Source organism: Poeciliopsis prolifica, unplaced genomic scaffold (assembly GCF_027474105.1).
Source record: "Poeciliopsis prolifica strain line A6 unplaced genomic scaffold, Auburn_PproV2 SCAFFOLD019, whole genome shotgun sequence".
In the NCBI taxonomy this organism is placed as follows: domain Eukaryota; kingdom Metazoa; phylum Chordata; class Actinopteri; order Cyprinodontiformes; family Poeciliidae; genus Poeciliopsis; species Poeciliopsis prolifica.
The window spans coordinates 2455561-2477929 of record NW_026562394.1 but is presented as its reverse complement, the minus strand read 5'-3'; the positions used below and the strand labels follow the sequence as shown (position 1 = coordinate 2477929).

Here is a 22369-nt window from a genome sequence, read left to right as displayed (position 1 = left end):
TCTTTGGATTGTGGGAAAAAGCTGGAGCGAGAACACCCGGGAGCACGGGGAGAACATGGAGGAACGTAGATTAATAAACAAAGTGTATTTTTACCCAACATATGTCTGCTTTTACCTGAGAAGCATTCGATGAAGTCCTGTTCTAGTTTGAGGGCTCGGTCCATTGCTTTCCTGGCCTGCTCCTCTGTCAGTCGAGTGTTGATTTCTCTGGTGACGCCATATGCAGAAACGTCATCACACACCGCTTTCTGTTGCAACAATAATCGCTGAAGGAATCTCTTTTAAAATACGTACAAAACATTCTCCAGTGACTTGGGCCGGACAAAGATTGCAATGGGATGAAGTTGAGCAGCTTGTAGTCTACGCACAGCGTTAGCTGAAACGTCCAGGATGCAGTGTTTTCCCTGCTGCTCAGACAAAAAGAAAAACAACAAACGTTGACATGAATTGTTTTGGGCTATAAAAAGAAAACAGCAAGTTTAGTTTTGATTAAGCTGCTAACTGGCTGGACGATAAGACACCGGAGACTAAGTGTAATTAGTGACGTATTTTTCTCGTGCATATTTTATTTATATTTGTATTATTGATATATAACACCATAGATGGAGTCGCTTGAAAACAAATAAGCAATCGGGGATCAATAAAGTACATTCTAAGATTTTAGATGACTAAACTTGTCTAATTTAAAACATGTAAATTTACATAGAAACCATTCGTATTATAAGATGATTTTTTGTGTTGTTTCTGCAGAGAGGAAAAGATGGCTGCTCACTTGCTCGGCCACCTCGCGGACGCTCTGCACGCTGGTGCCGTACAGATGACTGTTGTATTGCCCGGCTTCAATGAACCGGTGGCTCTGGATGTCCTTTTCCATCTGTTCCCTGGAGGACACAAAATGATAGTCTCGCCCGTCCACCTCGTAATCCCTCTTAGGCCGCGTTGTGTCTGTCAAAGGAAGGACAAGCAGAGTCAAATGAATGCAGGCGAACATCCCGCTATGAATCTCAGAATCAAAACAATCGCTTTCATTCACACGTCATCCTAAAACCTCTGCTGGTGGCAGCGGCGACGTCGCACAAAAAGCACGGAGCAGATCGCTCTCCGAGAGCGACAGCAAAATTACTCACGAGGGACACAGGATCCGAACTTATCAGGGAACTCAGACAACAGGTCGTCATTTATCCTGTCCTTCACTGGACCCAGAATGATGATCGGCCTTGCGTAATGTACTTACAGGGAGAGGGAGAGAGAGAGAGAGCAAACAGAGCGGCTTCAATCACAAAAGAGAAATAAAAACAAAAATGAAATGTCACATTAAAGACTTGGAAAGCGGGCTCAAAACATGCCTCTGTGAGGTCTTACCTTCCACTTGAGTAACTGTCTCATAACTGTGTGGGGTTTTATCTCTCCCTGGTGACAGAGCACAGCAGCAATCAGCCGCAGTTCTTTTCATTATTTCAAAATGAGATCTGGCTTTGTTTCTCCATGTGTGTCTCTAAATTTGAACACGTATTTATTTGTGACGAGCGCTGCTGTTTTAATTTAGAAGACATTCAAATATTTTCCCTAAATCCGGTTCATTGAAGGCTGAGGGAGACCTTTACGCTTCTGCATGATGAAACTCAAAAATGTTTCATCTATAAACAGAGATATTGAGTTCAAGTCAACAAACCCAGGTAGATGGATTCAAGACTGACTAATCTGAACAATCAAGCTAAAGCTCATCCATATGCTAATCACCTTGAGTGCCCACACTGTCTCGACCGTGGTCCTGCAATACAGAGGAGAACAAAGATTACAACATGCATGAAAAATTCAGATGTAAAGTGTAGTGAGTGAACTCACCCTCTCTTTGGTGTTAACACGAGACCACTCTTTTCTTTCCACCCTGGTGAAATGACAGATTCGACAACATTGCTCACACAAAGTTCTTAGCAGCTGCTGGATCCCAAGGCAAGATCGTTCCCTGACCTGTGTTTGCTGGGGATGAAGCCGACCTCCTCAGCCTCGTTCTGCGGGCTGACCTTCCGGGCCTGCCACCATTCTTCATCACCGCAGTCCAACACATGCAGGACGTCCCCAAACTTGAAGCCCAGGGCTTGACTGAGGAAACCGCAATCCGCCGTCTTGTCGTAGTCAAAAAGAGCCCTGAGTGATGTAAGAGTTCAAACGAGCATTTAATGAGGAGCTTCTCAGCTTCGATTTGACCAGTTTTACCAAAATGTCCACTTGAAGAAGGGTTGCAACTAAAGTCACAGCTATGACTCTGCTGAAGGAAAGAAAATTGTTATGCAGTATTATTAGCTTATAAAAAACTTGTATTGTTAGCGAGGTTCTATTTTATTTTCCATTTCTATGCAGACAATTTAAAGATTCACTTAATTGTGACCACATTAAGTGAATCTTTAATCCTGAGTAACAATTACTTTAAGTAATAAGCAATAATTTAGTTGAAGCTAGAAGGCTAGCAACCTCATTTCTATCTACTAAAACATAACATTATTCATAAAACCATCAGGATTCATGTAAAAATACATAAACTTGTGAGCTCTCCTTCAGTACCTGATGTAGAAGCCTCTCTTTGGGTTACTCCTTAGGGTTGTAGTCCCAGAGCCCATGCTGCTGTTCATCAGCTGCTCCCGCAAGTCATGGATTTTAGCTTCAAAACGGCTGTACTCTAAGAGAGAAAAAATACATTTTTTTAATGTCCAGATATTTAAAATCTCCCAATTTTAGAGCCAAGAAGCCTTAAATATTCGCATAAAGTTATAGCTGATAGCTCGACTGATGAGATGCTCTAGAGTTGTGAGAAAATTGATCAAAGATTAAAGATTTAAATATTTATTTTCCTAATTGACATTTTTCACCACAAAATAACAGAAGAGCAACAAACTGCAGGAAGACTGGGATTGTCATTGTGGGTTAGGAGACAGTTTGCCAGTTGCTGTTTCACTTCTAAAAAAGACAAGCAAAAGAAAATATACCTCTTAACTTCAGAAATGGAAATGAATATCATTACATTAAAATGTAAAAGTTGTAAAAGCTACAATATGTACCTTATAAAAGTGGCATAGAGATAATTGCATCTTATAACGCGCTATAATTCTGACTCTTCCTGTGATTTGATCAGTGAGTTTTAGTCCTACACAATGTTTTGGTGTCGCTGCTATGACTTTAGGATATATTGTGGCTGCCACAGTAAACAAATGAACACACTTCGCCAGAGGTAGCAAACCGAAATCAAGCTCATCTCTCCAATGGATGACACTAATCTAATGAAACCTCATAAAAAATGTAATCATCCTCGATGCTAAAAGCTGCAAGTGTTACTGCTTGAGCAATCAGTTAGGCAATCTATGCAAATTACATGGAAAGTGGAGTGAAAACGTGTGCAGCGGTTTTACCTTCAGGCCTGTACTGAGCGATGATGGTTACGGTCTGCCCAGCGTTCTTCAGAGCCGCGGCAGCCTGCTCATGCGTGGCCATGCGCAAATCCACGCCATTAACCTAAGAAATGTACAAACAGCAAGAATGTTTACAGCCCCATCTGGCAGGCATATGTGTTTCAACTTTCTGGTGACAGAAGATGTCGTTACACTAAGGATCTGATCGCCCTTGTGAAGCTCCCCGCTGAGGTCGGCTGGCCCTCCTGCCAGGATGAAGGAGATAAATATGCCCTCACCATCCTCTCCCCCTACAATGTTGAAGCCCAGGCCCGTAGAGCCTCGGTGAATCAAGACTCTGCGAGGCTCTCTGCAACCAGAATTCATCTAATTGGTTATACAAACTCTATTGGAAAAAGTTGTGGATTAGTGATACAACTGTGGTGCTTCAAAAATCACCTGGGTATGTCGTCGTCTCCCATCAGGCCGTGCAGGACAGGAGAAAAGCGACTCGGCGAGGTGGGGGTGAGGGCTTGTGGGTAATCTGATCCAAGATAGTTGGGGTGGCTAAGTTCAGTGTCCATATGGGAATATGCTGGAAAAACACACGAGAAACAAAAAGAGGGATTATATAGCAGAGCAGTCCTGGACATAAAATATGATACGTTTTTTTTCCGTCACACTGTACGTACCTAAATAAGTGAATTGTAAATCACAAACTGTTTATTGTAACTCAGAAATGAAGTGTACTCAGGATTTTAGTATACAGCTTGTTTCCTCTACAGTTTGCTCTAGTAAAAGAAAAGTTACAGGAAATAGCTTTAGCATTATGCTAACGTTCATAAAATTCATAAATGTAAACGTTCAGCCTCACAAATGACTTTTGAAAGTGAGAAGCTACATGCTCTGACATTAGTATTTGTCCATTACATATTTCATCTGGTTTTGCTTTTTTTCTTTCACCTACATTTTTCAGAACATCAAACAAATTGTAACATCAGACAACCTGGGGTTTGTGGAAAAGTAACCGTCTCCCTTATTAAACCACAGTTTAACTTCAGAAACCACATCCAGACCTGGAGAGTTGAGGAATCGGTGACCCTGTCTAACAACATAAAGTAGACTGAAAGATCTGGAAAGCCAAAACATGGTGAGATGATGATAAACAGAGTCATGAAAATCCATCAGTCGGGGAAGGTTTACAAAACCATTACTGAAGCTTTGGGAGTCCAGCAAAGTGGAGACCTTTATTCACAGAGGAGACTTCGAACTTTAGCTCAGCTTCTCGGAGCAGCCAGCCGATCAAAATTATTTCAAGATGCCACAAAAGAACGAAGGAGGACATCTAAAGATCTGCATCTCTCACTTCAGTCAGGGTCAGTGTTCATGAACCAAATATAACAAAGACATTGAGCAAAAATAGCATCAAGGGAGAGTTTAAAGTGCAAAACTACTCTTGATATAATAAAGCACAAAGGCTTGTTTTACATGTTCCAAAAAAAACCTTGCAGGTGATTCCTGTAAGAAAAATATTCTGTGGATTGATGAGATAAAAGTGTTAACTTTTAGAAAGTCTGTGCCCTGTAACATCTGGCCTCACGCTAACAGCATTTCAGGAAAAGGAACATTATATCAACAGTAAAACGTGGCGGTAGTGCAATAATTTACAGCTGAAGGAACCATTACTTTTGCTTTCTAATGGAAAATCTAGAAGAACATGTAGCCATAAGTTTATGAAGTGATTACAAAAGAGGTCGGTGATTCAGCTGAATTGTTCAAAAAAACTGAAAAGCAGGCTCTGCGGTGGCCTAGTCAAAGCCAAAATAGACTTAAATCCAACTTAAATTTTATATCACTGTCTTAAAATTAAAACTATTCTTTAAAGAAGAGTGGGCCAAGATTTCTAAATAGTGATGATCAATGATCATTTGTCAGTAAGAGGTGTAATGTTTAGGAAGCACACATTTTTCCACATATTGCCAAGATGGTTTGAATAGTTTCCCTTTTCCACTAAATGAATACTGTTTGGATAAACTGATACAAATGCAGCATCAACATATTTTTCAATGTCCAAATGCATTTTTTCCCAGAGCAACAATCTCTCACAGAAATAAAGATTTGAACCCCCCCCCCAAAATAACAGTGCATATTCATCAAAAGATGGAATGAGTTTTCACCTGAACTGATTTCTTGTTGTGTTTGCATTTCAGGTGGAAGAACTTGATTACTGCGCTTTTAATAGAAATATAAGGAGGTATTCAGTGTTCACGTTTTCTCTGTTAGATCGAGTTTCCCAGTGGAAAAACATCAACATGAAGATGTGCTTACTGCTGGTGAGGTCTGGTGGGTTGTAGGAGTTTGTCAGAAAGAGGTTGTTTGGCTTGGCCACCCTGAGGTACACCACCTCAGCTGTGTTCTTCAGCGCTCCCACCGCGTCCTCATGCATCACATCCTCCAGACACACATTGTTCACCTGGATTTGTAACGAAATGCAGGAAAACATGAGCAGGATTACATTAAGATTAAAAAAAATTACAAGAACTCTTAATGAGACAGTTCAAAGTTTGTTGTTTGGTTGAAATGTCAGAAACAAGTATCTTGTCTGCAGCAGAAATCTCACTTATGTATTAATTTTCCAAATCTGAGCCTCAAGTGTGTATTTATTTCATGTAACTATATAGTGTCCAGTGTAAAATAAAATAAAATTTCTTTGCAGGATCACACGTTTCACTGTGGTTGCAGTTGTACAACATACTTCTGTTTACGCTGAGTGATATGGAAAAGATGTTGATTATTTTCATGGAAAACTGAAGTAGAAAGTAGAGACTTTCCTGGGATGACAAACCCAGTGACAACAGAACATATGAAGTATTCCCGGTAAACGTAACTTCCCGATAGAGAAGAGATGTAAACAAAAAACAGAAACAAAAATCGTTTGTACCTTTTCTAGTTGTTTTAGTCAATGTCTCAGTGGATTGTTAGAGGATAAGTGCTTATGCACAAGACAGATGGCTGTTTGTTTCCGTAGGGAAACTGGTTCACAACATTGTCAGCATCCATTTACAGGAAAAGACACCAACACACAAACATATACAATGACGTTAACAGCAAAAAGAGACAAACAAAAGGTCCAGAAACCATAATCAGAACATGAATAATGTAAATAACCCCCTAATCAAAACAAGATGACAGTTAAAAGGTTAATAACATCATTTTAATTATCTGAAATAGTCCTAAGACGTAACAGAACCATCAAATCATAAAATAAATTCTCAGCTATTAATTTAAGGTAACCATAAAGCTGCATATCAGTGACGCGTGATGAGGCACATAATGTGCCTTAAACTTAAAGCTTTTAAACTGAGAATCATTTTGGAGTTTCTTGTGTGACTTTCTGACTTGTCCAGCAGATGGCAGTAATGCTGCTTGAGAATCATTTTAGCTGCGATACGAATAAATATTTACAGCTCTCAGTCCTACACACATATTAAGATGGTAATGAAAGTATTGTCTGGCAGTAAAAATCACAGCTGTAATTATCTTGGCGCTGTGTTGTTACTGCTTCAGCACACAATATGTGAGTGTGTAAATGTGTGAATATGTGTTCAGAAGATGTGGGTCTCAGACAGTCTGTGACATGTGTTGTTTGTGTGTGGGTGCACTGGCACATTTAACATTTTTTTGAGTGACCGACCGCTAAGATTTTGTCCCCGATCTGCAGGCGGCCGTCTTTATGAGCCGCCCCGCCTTCGATGATCTTGGTGACGTAGATGCTGTTATCTCCCGGGATGTGCTGGTTTCCCACCCCTCCGGCGATGCTGAAACCTAATCCTGAGAAGAAGGAGAGATACGAGGGGAGCTGAAACTGTGGGTTAACACACAGCAGATCTTGTAAAATCCTGAGGGCAGAGCTGGGTGCACGGCATCCGAGAGCTCGCTCATGAGGGTTGACGGTTTACACGCTGTAGTTGCTTACCTTTAGGCCCTTTGATTAGTTTGATTTCAGTGACTTTTTCTGCTGCTGGTTTTCTGCGGAGAACATAGAGGCGGACAATAGCACCTGCCTCCTTAAGGGCCTCTACAGCTTGGCTGTGTGTCACCTCCCTCACATCGACATCATTCACAAAGAGGATGCAGTCGTTCACGCTAAAAAAACCAAGAGAGAGAGAGATGCAGAGATAGACTGTGGGTGGGAAAAGTGAAAACACAGAATGAGTTGTTCAATAGTTGTTCAGAGGCTATGTTAAGGCAGATAGCATTTTCAACTCCTTAAAATACCTGGTATTAAAGTCTGACAGACTGCACAGCTCAACTGAAAATACATCATTATTGGGTCTGAAATAAAACAATTAGCTAAACTATGCAAATTAAATGACAGCTTGCAGAATTTTGAATAGGTGAAGATGGAGATATAACCACAGAAAACTATTGATCTTTAGGAAATCATCCTGCTGTCTTTGCTTACATAAAGTTTTACTATGAAATGTAACACTGGAAGCACCGAGCTCTCAAACGTTCATCCAACAATGATCCAGCCGGCTGGATAAAATGCTCTAGAATCCATGTTCATCAAAACCTTTTGGAAACACCACATTTTAAATACAAAGTCAATCGACGACAGAAACCCATTGGGCATTTGGACATGATAACGATCCAAAACATAAACGGTGGTTTGCAGGAGTTTGCAACACTATGGTATTGGATGTGGGAGTTTAAACCAGAGGAAGCTGTCCCTATTTCAGAATAAACCAATCCCTGTTGACGCTGTGTGATTATTGTTTTTATAAAAGCTGTCACTTTTTCTTTTCTTTTTTTTTTTTTGCTTTAGGTCAGTTTGTGGATAAGTAATTTGGTTTTGGTAAATAAAGCTGCATTTTCCAACAAGAACTGCCGTAGTCTTTGAGAAATGTTTTCACTTTGCTGGTGTCAAGCTGCAAAGACTAATAAAAGGCTTTCCTGCTTCAGTCACTTCAGACAGACATTTTTAGGTCAGTTGGAAATAGGAAGATGCCTGTGCATATTTTGTCTATTGCAGCATAATCAGCAGAGCAATCTATGAGCTTATTATACTTATTTTGAGAGGGGAAACTCTATTCCATTGTCTTTAAGAAGAAGACAACGGTTTTATTGTTCATAATGGGAAAATAAAACCTTTATTGTATTTGACTGTAATGACGTCCTGCTACCCTTTAATGCCTTAATTTTAATTGCACATTTAATTTGCCACAGCCCATTTGGTAAAAGCACAATATTTATATCTAAGATTTGCTGCCAGTAGTTTTTTTCTTACATTTTGTTATAAAAATCAAATTGTATGAGAGTTTTTTTTTATGCCTTTTAGTGCCTAGCTGCAGGAGCATCCATTTCTGAGTCCTTTTCTCGTTTGAAGGAATATTCTACCTGAGCCGTCCATCCTGAGCCGCGGCTCCTCCCGGTATAATTTTGGTGATGAAGATACTGGGGTCGTCCCCGACGTGAGGGTTGTCTGTGCCCCCTGCTATGCTGAAGCCCAGGCCCGAATTACCCTGCAAAGAAAAGACACAGATGCAACACTTCTATCTCAAAAATCAGATTTTAGATTCTAGTGATAAATTATGAAGCAAAAATCTGAGGACAAAGATTTGAGATATGAAATTCCCAAACTCACTCTTTCCAATGTGATTTCCTCATACTCAATTTCTCCTTCTGTCCCATTTACCTGTCAGGAGAAACCATCATATTTAAGCAATTTTTACCTTCCTCTATGATTCCAGATGCACAGTAAATTTCAATAACACGATCCATGATGACCAATCGGATCATCGTGAAGAAATGTGATCAAGTGTTTGCGACTGATAAGGCAACACTTCTCTGTCAGGCTGATCTCACTTCTGAATGAACAACTTAACTAAAAATACCAACCTTTCTGCTGTAATTAAAAAAAATCCCAGTGGTAACAGGAAACTTTCATAACAGCTGTTTCTGGGTTCTGACCCAGAAAAAAGTTTTCTGAGTGCTGCAACTTTGTAAAACCAACATTATTGTGGAAAGTCTCATCCTCTTTTCCGACGACTGACGATAAAGTTGACTCTTAACTCCCGTCCTTCCGCCCAATCATCCGTCTATCCATAAAAAGTTTACTAAAAGGATTGAAAATGTTTCTTTTTCACCTGAAATTTCTGTAGGAACTCAGTGTTTCTACCTAAAACGGTCACACAGAGTGAAATACTCAGCAATAACGTTGCATAAAGGGCTAAGACATATAACACCAATCAGTTATGAGGACAGCTATAGAGCATGACAAAGAAAAAAGATAATAAAGAGAGTAGTAAACGTTATCCTTACATATGGCGAGCCATCAAGTGTGTCAGTGTTCACCACCACTGGAGGAGTGTGTCCCTGGAGGCAGAGGGGAAGAAAAAAGCTTTAATGACAAAGTAATCACAGAAGCTCCAATATGACGCTGAAAGCTGCAAAAACAGCCAAGAGTGATGGCCTTTCCAGCTCTTAGTCATCATTATACAGTTCTCACTCTGCTAAAAGACAAAAAGCACCACTCCACAACCATTTGTTGCTACACCACCCATTGCAGACACAAAAATAAACCTGGCTACCTGAAAGTTCAGACTGAGCTTCTCGGTGTTTGCTTTGTGTTGCAGCAGCTACTGGCCTAATTAAATTACAGCTTGTACGTACTGCTGTTGTAAATGGTGATTTCATGAATACTGAGGACAGCGGATCTTTTAAAAGCACCGAGTTAAATTATAACACGCAGCTGCAGTGACAGAACATGGGCGATGCTCCAGCATGCTCCAAGGATGAAGAGGACACAGCCGCGTTGGGAAAGCGATGGTGTCAAGTCACACCGTTAGCCCAATTATCCTCTGTGAGGACAATGGCTGTCCCTCCTGGTTGCCTTTTTTTTTTTTTTTTTTTTACGAGCTGCAATGTAACAGTCAATATCATTAGTGCAAAATTAATGGATGGACCAATTATCAAGGTTTACAATAGTTATTCATCAAGAAGTAAGCGTGGAACAATATGTAGAGAGTCAGTGAGAGGATGGGGATTTGGGGCATTGTTTTGTTTCAGCCTTACAGACGAGGCATTTTCTTAGGCTTGTTTGAGGTGTGAGGGTGTTTGTCTTTACAATAATATGCCTTCTTAGCTTCTTCCAAAGAGAACTCAAGAGAAAAGTGTGAGGAAGGATAAAGAGCGTGAAGTTGGAGGGAAATGATAAATGGTTAATGTGAGTTCAGCCTCCCTACATTTCCTCAGTTACATCTAGAAAGTGAACATTTTGCCCATTCTTCTTTTTTTGCAAAATGTCTACAAGTCAGTCAAACTGGATGGATAGTGTCTGGAGAAAACAGGACATAAAATAGTATCTCAATTATCAAATGAATAAGCTTCCTGTTGTAGATCTGGTTTTAAGTTTTAAGCTGTTATCCTGCCAAAAAACTAATAATCTTCTCAACCTTCACCCCTGTCTCAAGACATCAGTAGCCTTGCTCTTTAAGGTTTTCTGAAGAAAGTGATTGCAACAGTATGTTGCTGCCCCCTCTTCTTGTCTCCTATGCAGAAGTTCTCATGAGTTTCTGTCTTCTTCATCCCTCCCTGACAATTTGATGACTATGTATCATTCCTCCAAACACACAGCTCTAGTTTTTGTTGGTTTGTAACAGGTCAGTAATCTTTATCTATTCTACTAAACATGTGTTTTTTTTTATTTTCCTGAAAACCAACACAACCTTGAAAAATAAAGACAGTTAGTGAATTTTTATTCAGGTCTTTGACAAATTTAATGGGATAATTACATCCACTAAAATCCACACCTATTGAAGGTAAGGACACAGAGCAGGAGGTGTCTGACCTAATAATTAAAGTAGATAAAATAATCCACAGATTGTGATTATTTTGTGGACATTTTCAGCTAATTTACATTTAAAAACTTTGCTCAGTTTGGAAGGACTACTGGACTGGACCACCTGCCAAAAAAGCTCTACTAATCACAGATTTCTGCGCTATTCCACAAGATCCTGGGGTTTTAATGTAACAACATCTAAACAACCTCAATACTTTTGGAAGACGGACACTGCTCATAAAATCACTGCAGCATCCAAGATCTTAGCTTCTCCAGGAGCTTTTCCCAAAGGTGTAACAAAATCGAACCACAATATGCCAGACTGAATGAGAAAGAATAGGCTTGCATATTAAAAAGCAGCTCCAGAAACCTCTAACTCTGCTTAGCTACGTTATTGTTCATTCATGTTTCTGTCTAGGACGCGTTCCATCGCCAAGGCAATCCTGAAAGATGGAAACACACAGTGAGGCATTTGTTCGTTGGAAAGCACATCCTGTGCTTCACCAAACTGATTAACATGGAGAAGACAGTGTATCTAAAGTGCTTACAACAGCAAAGAGCAGTATGAAACCAGCCTGCTGACCTTCACAGACCTGACAGCTGCGACACACACGAACAACAAAACAGCCACATTCAATTCATTTCCCAGCTCTTAAGATAAACTGCCTGCCAGCAGCGATCCTTCAGCTATGCACAGAGACTGTATATCTATAACATGTTTTAATCTAAATGTTTTCTGTGCCAATTTTTTTGTGATGAGAGTTGCTATATAATTTAATTTAGTAGGAGTGACAAATGTTGATATGAAGTCAAAGCAGCAGGAATCAAATAAACATATCAAATATCTGTACAAATTTATTTTTCAAACAAAAAGTGCATTAAAGATGGAAGAACACAGGTCTGTTTTTTCAACAAGGCTGTTTACATTTTTTACTGCTAAAGTAGATATACAAAATTAAATTGTCTGTATGCCTTCACAGTATTTAAAACACTGACTAAGGAAAGAAATAATTATTAGTTGCATATTTTTCATGATGCATGTGTTCGTCTCTGGGTCTGAAACATAAAAAATATATAATAATGATCTGTATCAACAACTATTCTGACGTCCCTAATAACTAAGTAGCCATTATGTTTGAAAAATCCAGTAGGAAAAACTGCTTCAGATAGTCAAAGTGATGGTTTATAAATTTATAATGTGCATAGGTCCAGTCATCCAGGTTTTCTTTGACTATGAATCGTAACTAAGAAATACGAGGAAGATTGATCTTTTCTTAAACGGTGTCAAAACAAGCAATGTTTTAAATCGCCCCTTTAATCAGTACTGATGCCATCAAAGCCTGCTCACCGTAAACTGATCATCAGAAGGCAGAGTGTCTCGTGGAAAAAGACACAACCTGCCAGTGTCTTTTCTGAATGTTAATACATGGGTGAAGCTTTGAATCATCTTTTTGTGGGACTACTTATTTTGAAAAACACTTTTTAATTTGGTCAGCCAAGTCTGTTTGTGAAAATGACTCAGGGTTACTTGCACAGAAAATGTGCAACTTTCCAGCATCAATATGTGTTATTTACATCATTACATATCACTCTGCCTATCATTGTTGCAGCAGATATACAAGATTAAGTCACTGTGCACTAACATTTACGCAGTACTAATAGAAATAATTTGCTTTATTGTGATTTCCCTGCAACAATCCATAGATACGGAGATTTTTACACAATAAGAGGTTAAAGTGTAACTCGGTGAACATGTAATATCTAAGAGAGAGCATAAAACCCCCCCATGGTTTCCACAAATAGCTTTGGGTGTTTCATTGCTCTCTGTTCGATTGTAATGGTGCCTGTGTAAGGGCTTCATTGTGTTGCCCGGGTCTACTGCTGAACACTACGTCAAACACATCTTTATCTGGTGGGAGAGATAATAAGTATAGCCGTCAGAAACTAAGCCTACAGTGCAGACAATTTCCCTGCAGGGAATTTGACAGTGTCCTCTCTCCCACTCTGTCAAGTCTTTCAGCATCAGAGGCTGTGAGGATTTACAGGCCTTGGCTGCTCTTTCCCACCTATATTTCAGCACAAGCTATTCAGCCAAGCTCTCCTCTGGCATGTCTCTGCAGACAGCATTGCTCTTCATCCTCCACAGAGGAAGCATCAATATGCAGCAAGATTATTTCCTCAAATCAAATCCACACAATAAACTCACATACTTAAAGCTGTGGACTTCATGGCAATGTTTTGCTTATAAAGCTTGTGCCCCTTCAGTCTCCTTGTTCAAGAGCAGCTTTATAAAGCAAAACTATTTAGAAACTCTTACTAGCTGGGATGTTCAGAACATGGGGGATTTGTAATTACTCACATTTGAGTCTCTGTTTAAACTCAAGTCTTTGTTCCATTTGTGATTTCACTTGGAAATACCTTGATTGTAAAAGAGAGACTGTACTGGTTGCTGCAGTGCACTGACTGTCTTTGTCTCCACATCTTGTAATCCTCAGACAGCCGCACCAACCGCTTTGTTGCTATATTTAGTACATGCTCAGACTTCTCTATTGTTTGTTTCCAAAAAGGGATTAGCAACAAATCTTTTGAGTTTTATTGGCGTATTGGAAACTTTTGCTGAAAGTGAAAACGTGTATTTTTCCTCCTCAAAGCAAATCCATTGATTTAATGTCAGTAAAATGTTATTTTTCTTTCAAGATTTTCCTTTTGTGTGTGTCTGGCCACGTTTACTGAGGAGGGAATGACATGTTGCGAAGGCCTCGACGTGGCAGAGCCTCTGCAGATGAGACACCCATTTTACCACTATGCCCCCTTTCCATGCCAATAAAATGTTCTTTGAAATAAATCACTGCACTAAATAAATCCCTGAATGTGACTCACACATCTACTACACACTATGCACCACTTTGTGATGTAAGCGAGTGAATTAAAAAACAATAAATAAACGCTACGAGAATTTTTTTTTTAATGTTACACTGTCACATTTTGGAGGCTTCAAACCCAAACATGAGATTGATGAAATTGAATACCTCCTATTGAGGGTTTTGTTTTTAAATGAACTGGAACAACATTAACATTTGTTCCAACCTAAACTGTTAACAAGTCATATAAAAACAAAGAGGAAGCATGCAAGTATTAGCCCACAATTTGCCGTTAAGTTTAAACTGCCCTGCACAAAATCATTGTGATGAGACGCAAGATGTGAGTTTATCAAACCCTGTAGCTGTGTGTATTGAGGCTTTTTGAGTGTTTGGGAAGATAAAATTGTCCTGTGGAAACTCCTGTCAGAACATCTGTTGCTAAATTACTGTGCAGGAAACTGGATACCGTAGTTTAATGACCAATCTCCGACATGCAGGACTCAGAATTTTTCTTCCAAAGACCTGCTGGCAAATAAATTTGGATCTTGAAATGAAAACCTGATTTTAACCACTATGTCCACTGGTTTGGAGCTCTGTTAGTAGGCTAGCTTGTTAATTAGCTGCTGCAGGAAGATTTGGTTTAAACATCGTCAGCTGTATCTGTAGCTGTAAATGTCAGTAAATATTAATACATCAATGTTTATTGAAATGCAGGGTTTCCCTCAGTGTGTTATAAGCCTGGCAGGCCTCCAGGCTTTACTTGTGACCCCACCAGCTAAGATAAAAAGCTAATTTATCCTAGCTTTTTTTTAAATTATTGCCTTTTTGTAAGACTTTATAGTTGGTGTTTAGGTATTACTCTTACAGTCTTCCAATAACGCATAATTATCAAGTAATATTTTCAAATTTCTGTCAACTTTAAACATTTTCTAACTCAAAAACACGGCAGGCGGCTGGATGAATGACGGACCTAGCACCCCGAGCTCCAGGCTTAGCAAGTTTTCTGGTGGAAATCCTGAAATGTCTCATCAGTTTTAACTTGACTCAGTCTTGGTTGGTCCAATGGCAGCACGTTATTTTAATAAATATATCTATTTATCAGCCCGGTTTTAATGTAGCATTAAATACTCATTACAATATTTGCTATGATCACATATGAATTCTCCCACTGAATGACACACAAAAAAAGAAAAACTGTTGTGATGACAGCTTTGCATTAAGCACCAAGTAAGGAACCGAGGTGTCTTTAAAACTTGCCTACCATCTTATGACGTCGATACTTCTTGGCTTTCCGTACATTACTGAGGAATCTGCTGCCCATCTTCTTTGCGTACCACACAGACATGAACATCACGCTGCTGTTTCAGAAAAGCAAACTGCTGGTAATCCACATCAAAACTCTGCTGGGGGCCAAATAAAACCAATGGAAGTGGAATAAAGAAAGCTCTAGAAGCTCTGGAACCTTCTCAAAGTGCAACCAAAAAAATGAGAGCAAACCGATGCAGTGGGTTTTGGCCCTGCCATAATGAAGAAACCATGGAAAACCAGACTGCTTCAAATGAAAAAATATCTTTTCCAATCAACACAACCCCTTTGAGTTTACATTTAGTCTAAATAAAACATGACGCCAAAGTTAGACTGCCTCAAGACACGGGATGCTGCTTTAAAACCATTTCAGATCCAGGACCACAGAGCGCAGCCCAATTAGTGGTTCCTTCTTCCTGAGTGTGCACTGGAGACTTTAGCAGAGAATGCTCAGCTCCATCCACCGGCTTCTGAGTTGTAAAAATCACTTCTAGCCAGTGTGGCTCTTCGTTATCTCTGAGCGGCTCATCCGTCATCAGGAAACATAAAAACGAGACAAAAAAAAAGTGGATCTTGCCGTCCTTCGGTCTCCTTGCACTGCGATGACGGTAGCTCTCTGCTGCTGCTGGTCTGTGCTCAGAAAGAGAGCAGTTCATTTTTATTGCTGCCACTGCTCGGCACCCCTCCCATCCTCACTGCTGAGGGAGAGCGCGGGGAAGTTTGATGCCGATTAATTAGCTGTCTCTCTGCGTAATGTCTGCTCTGGTGATGTGAGAGGGGGAGGATTTATTCTTTGACTGAACCTCGAAGGACAGGCAGCTCAAATTGACCGGACTCCTCCACAGAACCGCAAACTGAAGGAGACTGGACTGCGATCTTCATCCTATGAGTGCAAAAATATCCTAAACACGATGACACTTGTGTGAAGACACTCGTCATTCACAGTCGATCACTCATGATCCGATTTTTTTTTTTCATTCAAGTCTCCAAGAAACCTGTTCCATTGTCCGTCTCCAAATGAGCTGATATTATCAAACCGAAGTTTAAGTATTTGTCACATCCTGTGGAACAACATGAACCGAATTTGGGGTGTTAATAAAAACTAAATTAATTAATATTCTTTATTGAGAAGAAAAGTTGTGTATCAAGACCAATTATGCCTAAAGTCAATAACTTTAGGCATAATTGACATATTCACAGAAGATTGCCAACAAATTTACATCTGTACTGTAGCAAAAACATAATAGTTTAAATGTGTAATAGTAAATTAATTTTAACTATGAGGGATTAAGATTATAAACTTGTCAAAATGATTAAACTGGGTAAACATTATGAAGTCAAAAACTCAATCATTTTTGAAATAAAAACTGATTCTGAAAATTTGTCTTAATGTTTGATTTGATGTAAAAACCAAACTCCATGCAGGACCTGAATAACTTCTCTTAATGCAACAATACATATGTATAAAATAAAACCATTATTTAAACAGTGAGTGTCTCTTGGAAACTGACGCTGTGTCACATAAAAGGGGAACCGTTAGCCCTTGTTGTTATTGCCAACCAGTTTCACATTGCTTTGGTGTGGAGTGCGTTGGCTTAATCGTCTTATCTTCTACGAGTATGTTTGTGAATAACAAAAAATATGATAACTGCAGAAGTGTCACTCATAAATAAAGATAAACCGAAAACATCCAAATTAAAACGCATGCATATGTCAGGTTCTGTGTCATGTCCTTGCTGAATTTATTTCCTAATTCCTAAAGACTTGAATTGAAGATACTCTTTCTGTGCTGCAGCGACTTTTCCACTAATACTCCTCATGCTTCACAACATGCTGCCATGCTCAAGTACAAGTATTTGACTGAAAAGAAATAACCATGGCGAATGATGAAATGAAAACCCCAAACTATCTCCAGAAAGTCTGGAGAGCTACTTCAAAACTGAGACTCCTTGAAGGTCTGCCTCTTCGGACCACACATAAAACTTTAGAGCAGTCCAGTGTATTTTAACTTTTTATCTTTGAAACTTTGAAAAGTTGGGGACATTGCCTGTTTAAAAGTGGAGCTTTTCTTTTCTGCAAGCAAAAATCTATCACAGTTATGGAATGTGTGTGGTCCCTGCATCTAGAGGCTTTGCAGAACAAATACATTTATGTAAGGGCAGCTGATGGAGAAACCTGTCAGCTGGCGGTTTCCCTCTGTTAAATAAACTGTTTACTCTATAACGTCTAATGCTTCTCGCTGTTCTGAATGCAGAAACATCCCCCCCCCCCTGTTCTCATCTAACATGAACACTGTTCTCTTCCTTTCTCTGTGTGTGCATATTTTTTCCTCCTTCTCCTCCTCCTCTTCCTCTCTCGCCTCTCCTTCCCAAGAGACCTGAGCTGCGGCTGCACAGTAATTACACTGAAGCTGCAGGGACATATTTAAACATTTATTAAAGAAAAGTCAGCAGGTAGGAGAAGATGAAGGTAAAAGCCAGATACTGACTGGACAGGAGTGCACAATAAATGAGGAAGGATCTCAATAGAGGAACACCAACGAGGGAAAACACCGTAGAAAACATCAGGTTTGTTAGTAGAAAAAGCAGCTGCATTGGGACATTTTAGCAGATGAATTTGCATCAATCAAATCTCAAGAGTTGGCTGTTTTAGCTAAAGCAGGTTTTCTAATCATAGTCCTGTAGTAATGGCACAAAAAATATTAAAAGTTCCACTTTCTGATGGAAAAAGAGCCTAAACAATTAGGCTATATAGGAACTTTCCAGCATACATATACTTTAAAAAGTTCATACCAAAAAGCTTCTTCCAACTTTTTAGTAAAATGCAAATTTTACTAAAATTATTTGCACCTGCCTGGTGCAAATAATCTTGCAGCTCGGCCCTTCCCCCACCTGTTGCTGAAGGTCAGTTGGATGAAAGAGAACTGTTGCACTATTTCCTTTTCCAAACTCAACTGATTAGAACAACTTTTAAAAGTGAGAAAAGCACATTTTAGAGACTATAACTTGGACTAGAGTGTTTGTTAAGAAGCCGACTGCAGGCAAGTTAACAGGCTGTAAAAATAATTAACCAGTTAAAATCAGCAAAATGACTACTTTCATAATATTCAGCACAAATGTGGCAGCTGTTCATGTTTTGCTTTTGCCTATTTGAAATCCAACAATGCCAATTTGAAATACCATGACAATTATTTTTCCTTCAGCTAAAATAATAAGGCAAACAAATGATAAGTAATAATATTTTTGTCAAAAACATGTCATGATATTTGAAAGAGCCACTTCCTACATTTTGTAGTCAAATTTTCTGAGCAACTGTGAGTAAAGGCAAAAAGAGAAGAAACTCTGCAATACAACATCAAACTGTTCACAAATGCTGCATCAGTTCAAATGTGCTTAAGATGTGTTTGCATAGACTAATATTTATGACATTAAGCACATTTTTCTCAACCAACCAAGATAAGGGAAAGTCTTTGATTAGGAGTGCTAAGTCAATACGACCGGCATTTTTCTTTATTAAAAAATAAAAATAAAATTCAGGCATAATTAAAGAAAAATAAAATCCCTATCGTGATTCTCTGATGCATCTTGCATGTAGGAAGAAGAGAAACGTCTCACGAGATGAGTTGGAGAGGTTCCTGGCTAAAGTCGAGGAACAAGAACATATTTTGTTTTCTGGCATTGAGGCCGATCTCTGGAGTGGGACGGTGTGTCAATGTTGTAGCTTCACAGACAGAACAGGATAAAAGATGGTGAAGATGGAGGTCAGAGAGAGGAATGTCTTGCAATCACCAAAAACAAAAAGAAAAAAGAAAATGACCAAAACAGATCGGAGTAAAATGTGAGTCTTGCACTTTTCCCTATTAACATTACAAATGTAGTAGAGCAGTCCAAAACTGTAATTCAATCAGCAAAAAATAACAAGCCAGAAAACTGGATCTGGTCAAGAAATCAGCCTCCCCATGCTGGGCCAGCCTTTAGTCGGTTCTGTTGATTACAATTAATGAATCCTGTATTGAACCAAACCACCAAGCCACAGCGGTGTAAGCAGCACTTTCACATCAGTAATTTCTATACTGAGAGAATGAAAAAGCTTCATCTTTGTCTTACGATGGTGTTTCAGTCACAATAGAGAAACCGAATCTTGCAGTAAACTGCTCTTAATTGTTGGCCTATTCAACATAATCATATGGAAATTTGATAAACCTGGCTAATGTGCTCTATATCCATCTGTGTCTTTAAATGCAGACCGCCTTTAGACTCCACCTTTGGCTCTTATTTCTAATGAGGCTGGAGACATTGTACAGAAAGGTAATTCCTGCACCACTTTTCAGATGTTTTAATATTAGGTCGTGTAACGGCATGCACTCATATTTATTACTTTTTCATCATGTGTCCCCGGTGTGCATAATAATTATTTTCACATCATCAACCCTTTCCCAGCTCCCCCTCTAAGTGTCGCCAGTGGGCCAGTAAATCTGGAAATATGCATAAGCAAACTGTGAATATAACATGGAGCTGCTGAAGTTTAGCTTTCTTCTTCTGCCTGCCTTGTTTGAGTGATTGAGTTTGGCCAAACTCCACGTTTTATCACAATTCATATTGCTTTAGTCTATAATCATAACTGTATCACTTTGTGCTTAATTTGTTAAACAGGTAAAACTTTGACCACGGTGAACACATGAGCTGGTCGGATATGACCCGGGAGCCACCGATTAGCAATTTCATAGTTAGCATGCCAACCAGCTGATTCAGAGTGATATGAAAAAACAACGCTTTTTATCCTACCATCACAAACATGAAGCCAGAGATGACAGTCCTCAGACCTAAATTCAATCTAAAGAGAAGCGTAAGAGAGAACACCAAACTTCCAATCGTTTTAGTGATTGCTTAATCTCTTATTTGAAATTTTGAATTTTTCTTAGTAGACCTTTGTAGATGAAACTGATAAAGTTTTCATTTATTGGTAAATCTATCACAAACTCCTTCAGTCTCATTGGCGTCCATTTAATTTAGATTTAGTCCAAAATATAGCAAGGCAACCTAGGAAACTACAGTGCCAGCTCATATAAGAGAACACAGAAAAAAAAGGGAACATTTACATTTTATATTTAAATTTTTTTTCATACTTACAGGATTAGAGAATCTGTTAAGATGAGACATGTTTTGCTCATACAGCAAGGATGTCCTCTTTTAAAGAACAATTTGTTCTTATAATTTGAATTAATTAAAATGACCTTTAAATCTGAACTATCTTCGTTCACATGAAACAAGAGGTGATATGACTCACTGCTTGAGCATCTGCATGAAAAGTTGTTTTCAATGTGAAAAATGTGACTAATTGCTTTACATACAATTTTTCAAATGACTGATGTCATTTCTAACTAAAGCACCTCTTTGCTAAATCATGCACACAACCCAAAGACATGATTTGGGACACAACGCCCTCTCTCGCCAAACCATTGAGGTGTTTCCAGAGACAATCCTACCCATAAATCAATGGGCTCCTGGACTGAAACTGGCAAACCCTACACCATTAGAGCAATAAAGAGACAGACTGACGACACGACCTACACATCAATGACAACCACATGGGCACAAAGCCACCAGCAAAGACTCAGACACACTCAAAGGCATTACTACAATGCATCTTTAGGGTATTTCAATGAAGCAGCGAAGAAACTGTAATGCACTCATCTGCAGAATGAAAGATTTCTGCATACATACCACTACAGAGACGCATGTGTCTCTGTGTATAAATATATATATAAAAATAAATGCAGAAAAGCAAAAAGCATGTTTTCTGCATACAAAACATTGACAAACATTCCCAAATATAGAAGTGAAGTCTCTGCAAACTCAAAACAAATTAGTTATTGCTATTTAATCAAATAAAAAGCTTTTCCTAATAGGATTTCTACTTATAAGGATTATTGATTAAAATAACTTTAGTATCTGTGTTGTTTCACACCAAGTTTGTCTTCAGTTCTAATGCACACCACAACCCTGGAAAAAATAGGAGAAGTCTTCAAATAAATCAATCATTTATTGTGCGTACAAAATCTCAGACTTTAATTTAATGAGACAGAAATTATGGAAAGATATGCATATATCTAGAAAGGCATAAGAGGCAGTGTTTCAGTGTACCACTACTCCATAATGCACACGCTTTGCCCTGCAATAAAAAGTTATAGCACATGAGTCAAGTGCAACCTGTCTGATCATAAAACTGTTCCACTGGTGCGACATAAAATTCTTCTCAAGGTTATGAAAGTCAGTGGGTGCAGTCTAACACTGCCACCTGCAGGATGCAGTGTGTCTTGCAAAAGATTACATGTTCTTAACCCCCATTTTACACCTCGAAGACTCGAGGCATCGCTGAGTGTGTATGTGGGTTTTTCTTGAGCCATAACTGATTCTGCAGAAATATCCTCATGCACTGAAATACTGATGTGCAAAGAAGCAGCACATTTTGTGTCCAAAAGTAGACAGTGACCACCAGCAGAACGAATCTGCTCGACAGAGAAGATTCAAATGACACTGATAAAGAATGAAATGACACGGAAATTCATGACCTCATAAACATAACAGTGAGCTTTAGATGCAGATGAATGGGCAATCAGCCACACAAAAAGCAAAACAGGAAGTGAGGGTTGAAGATAATAAAAAAGAAAAAACAGAGAAAAAAAAAATCACGCTTTTGGATGATGACAGATGATGACACTGCTGATGTTACTGTTGACGGAGTATCACGGATCGCCGTGGTCTTACCAGTGTGGAAACTGCGGAGGTGTACATTGGAGTGTGTCCCGTGGACATCAACACAGGCTGTAAAACAACAGAAGGGACAGGGTAATTGTGCAGGACGTGCGGATGGGTAAAGGGAAGAACAGCGAGCATTATTTAGTTTCGCGTTACCTCATCATTTGTGAAATATGCCAATTCTGAAGATTATTGAGAAGTCTATATTAAGTGTGAAGT

General features: G+C 39.1%; 1 protein-coding gene across 5 annotated transcripts in view; it reads right to left on the bottom strand.

Moving 5' to 3' along the window:
• LOC129368887 (disks large homolog 4) overlaps nt 1-22369 on the bottom strand; it is a 76319-nt gene that overhangs the window by 5506 nt on the left and 48444 nt on the right. For 3 of the 5 annotated variants that reach the window (XM_055044059.1, XM_055044056.1, XM_055044058.1), the window contains exons 3-21: nt 22160-22216; nt 9708-9761; nt 9031-9081; nt 8784-8908; nt 7360-7529; nt 7078-7214; nt 5712-5856; nt 3843-3978; nt 3597-3753; nt 3405-3507; nt 2563-2677; nt 1972-2148; nt 1846-1888; nt 1741-1771; nt 1363-1410; nt 1128-1229; nt 773-945; nt 295-407; nt 116-207 (exon numbers count right to left, since the gene is read on the bottom strand). In XM_055044059.1, the coding sequence (XP_054900034.1) occupies nt 116-207; nt 295-407; nt 773-945; nt 1128-1229; nt 1363-1410; nt 1741-1771; nt 1846-1888; nt 1972-2148; nt 2563-2677; nt 3405-3507; nt 3597-3753; nt 3843-3978; nt 5712-5856; nt 7078-7214; nt 7360-7529; nt 8784-8908; nt 9031-9081; nt 9708-9761; nt 22160-22216 (2029 nt within the window). Of the gene's footprint in view, nt 1-115; nt 208-294; nt 408-772; nt 946-1127; nt 1230-1362; nt 1411-1740; nt 1772-1845; nt 1889-1971; nt 2149-2562; nt 2678-3404; nt 3508-3596; nt 3754-3842; nt 3979-5711; nt 5857-7077; nt 7215-7359; nt 7530-8783; nt 8909-9030; nt 9082-9707; nt 9762-15348; nt 16018-22159; nt 22217-22369 lie in introns of those variants that run through there. The other 2 variants (XM_055044060.1, XM_055044057.1) reach the window with 2 other exon arrangements.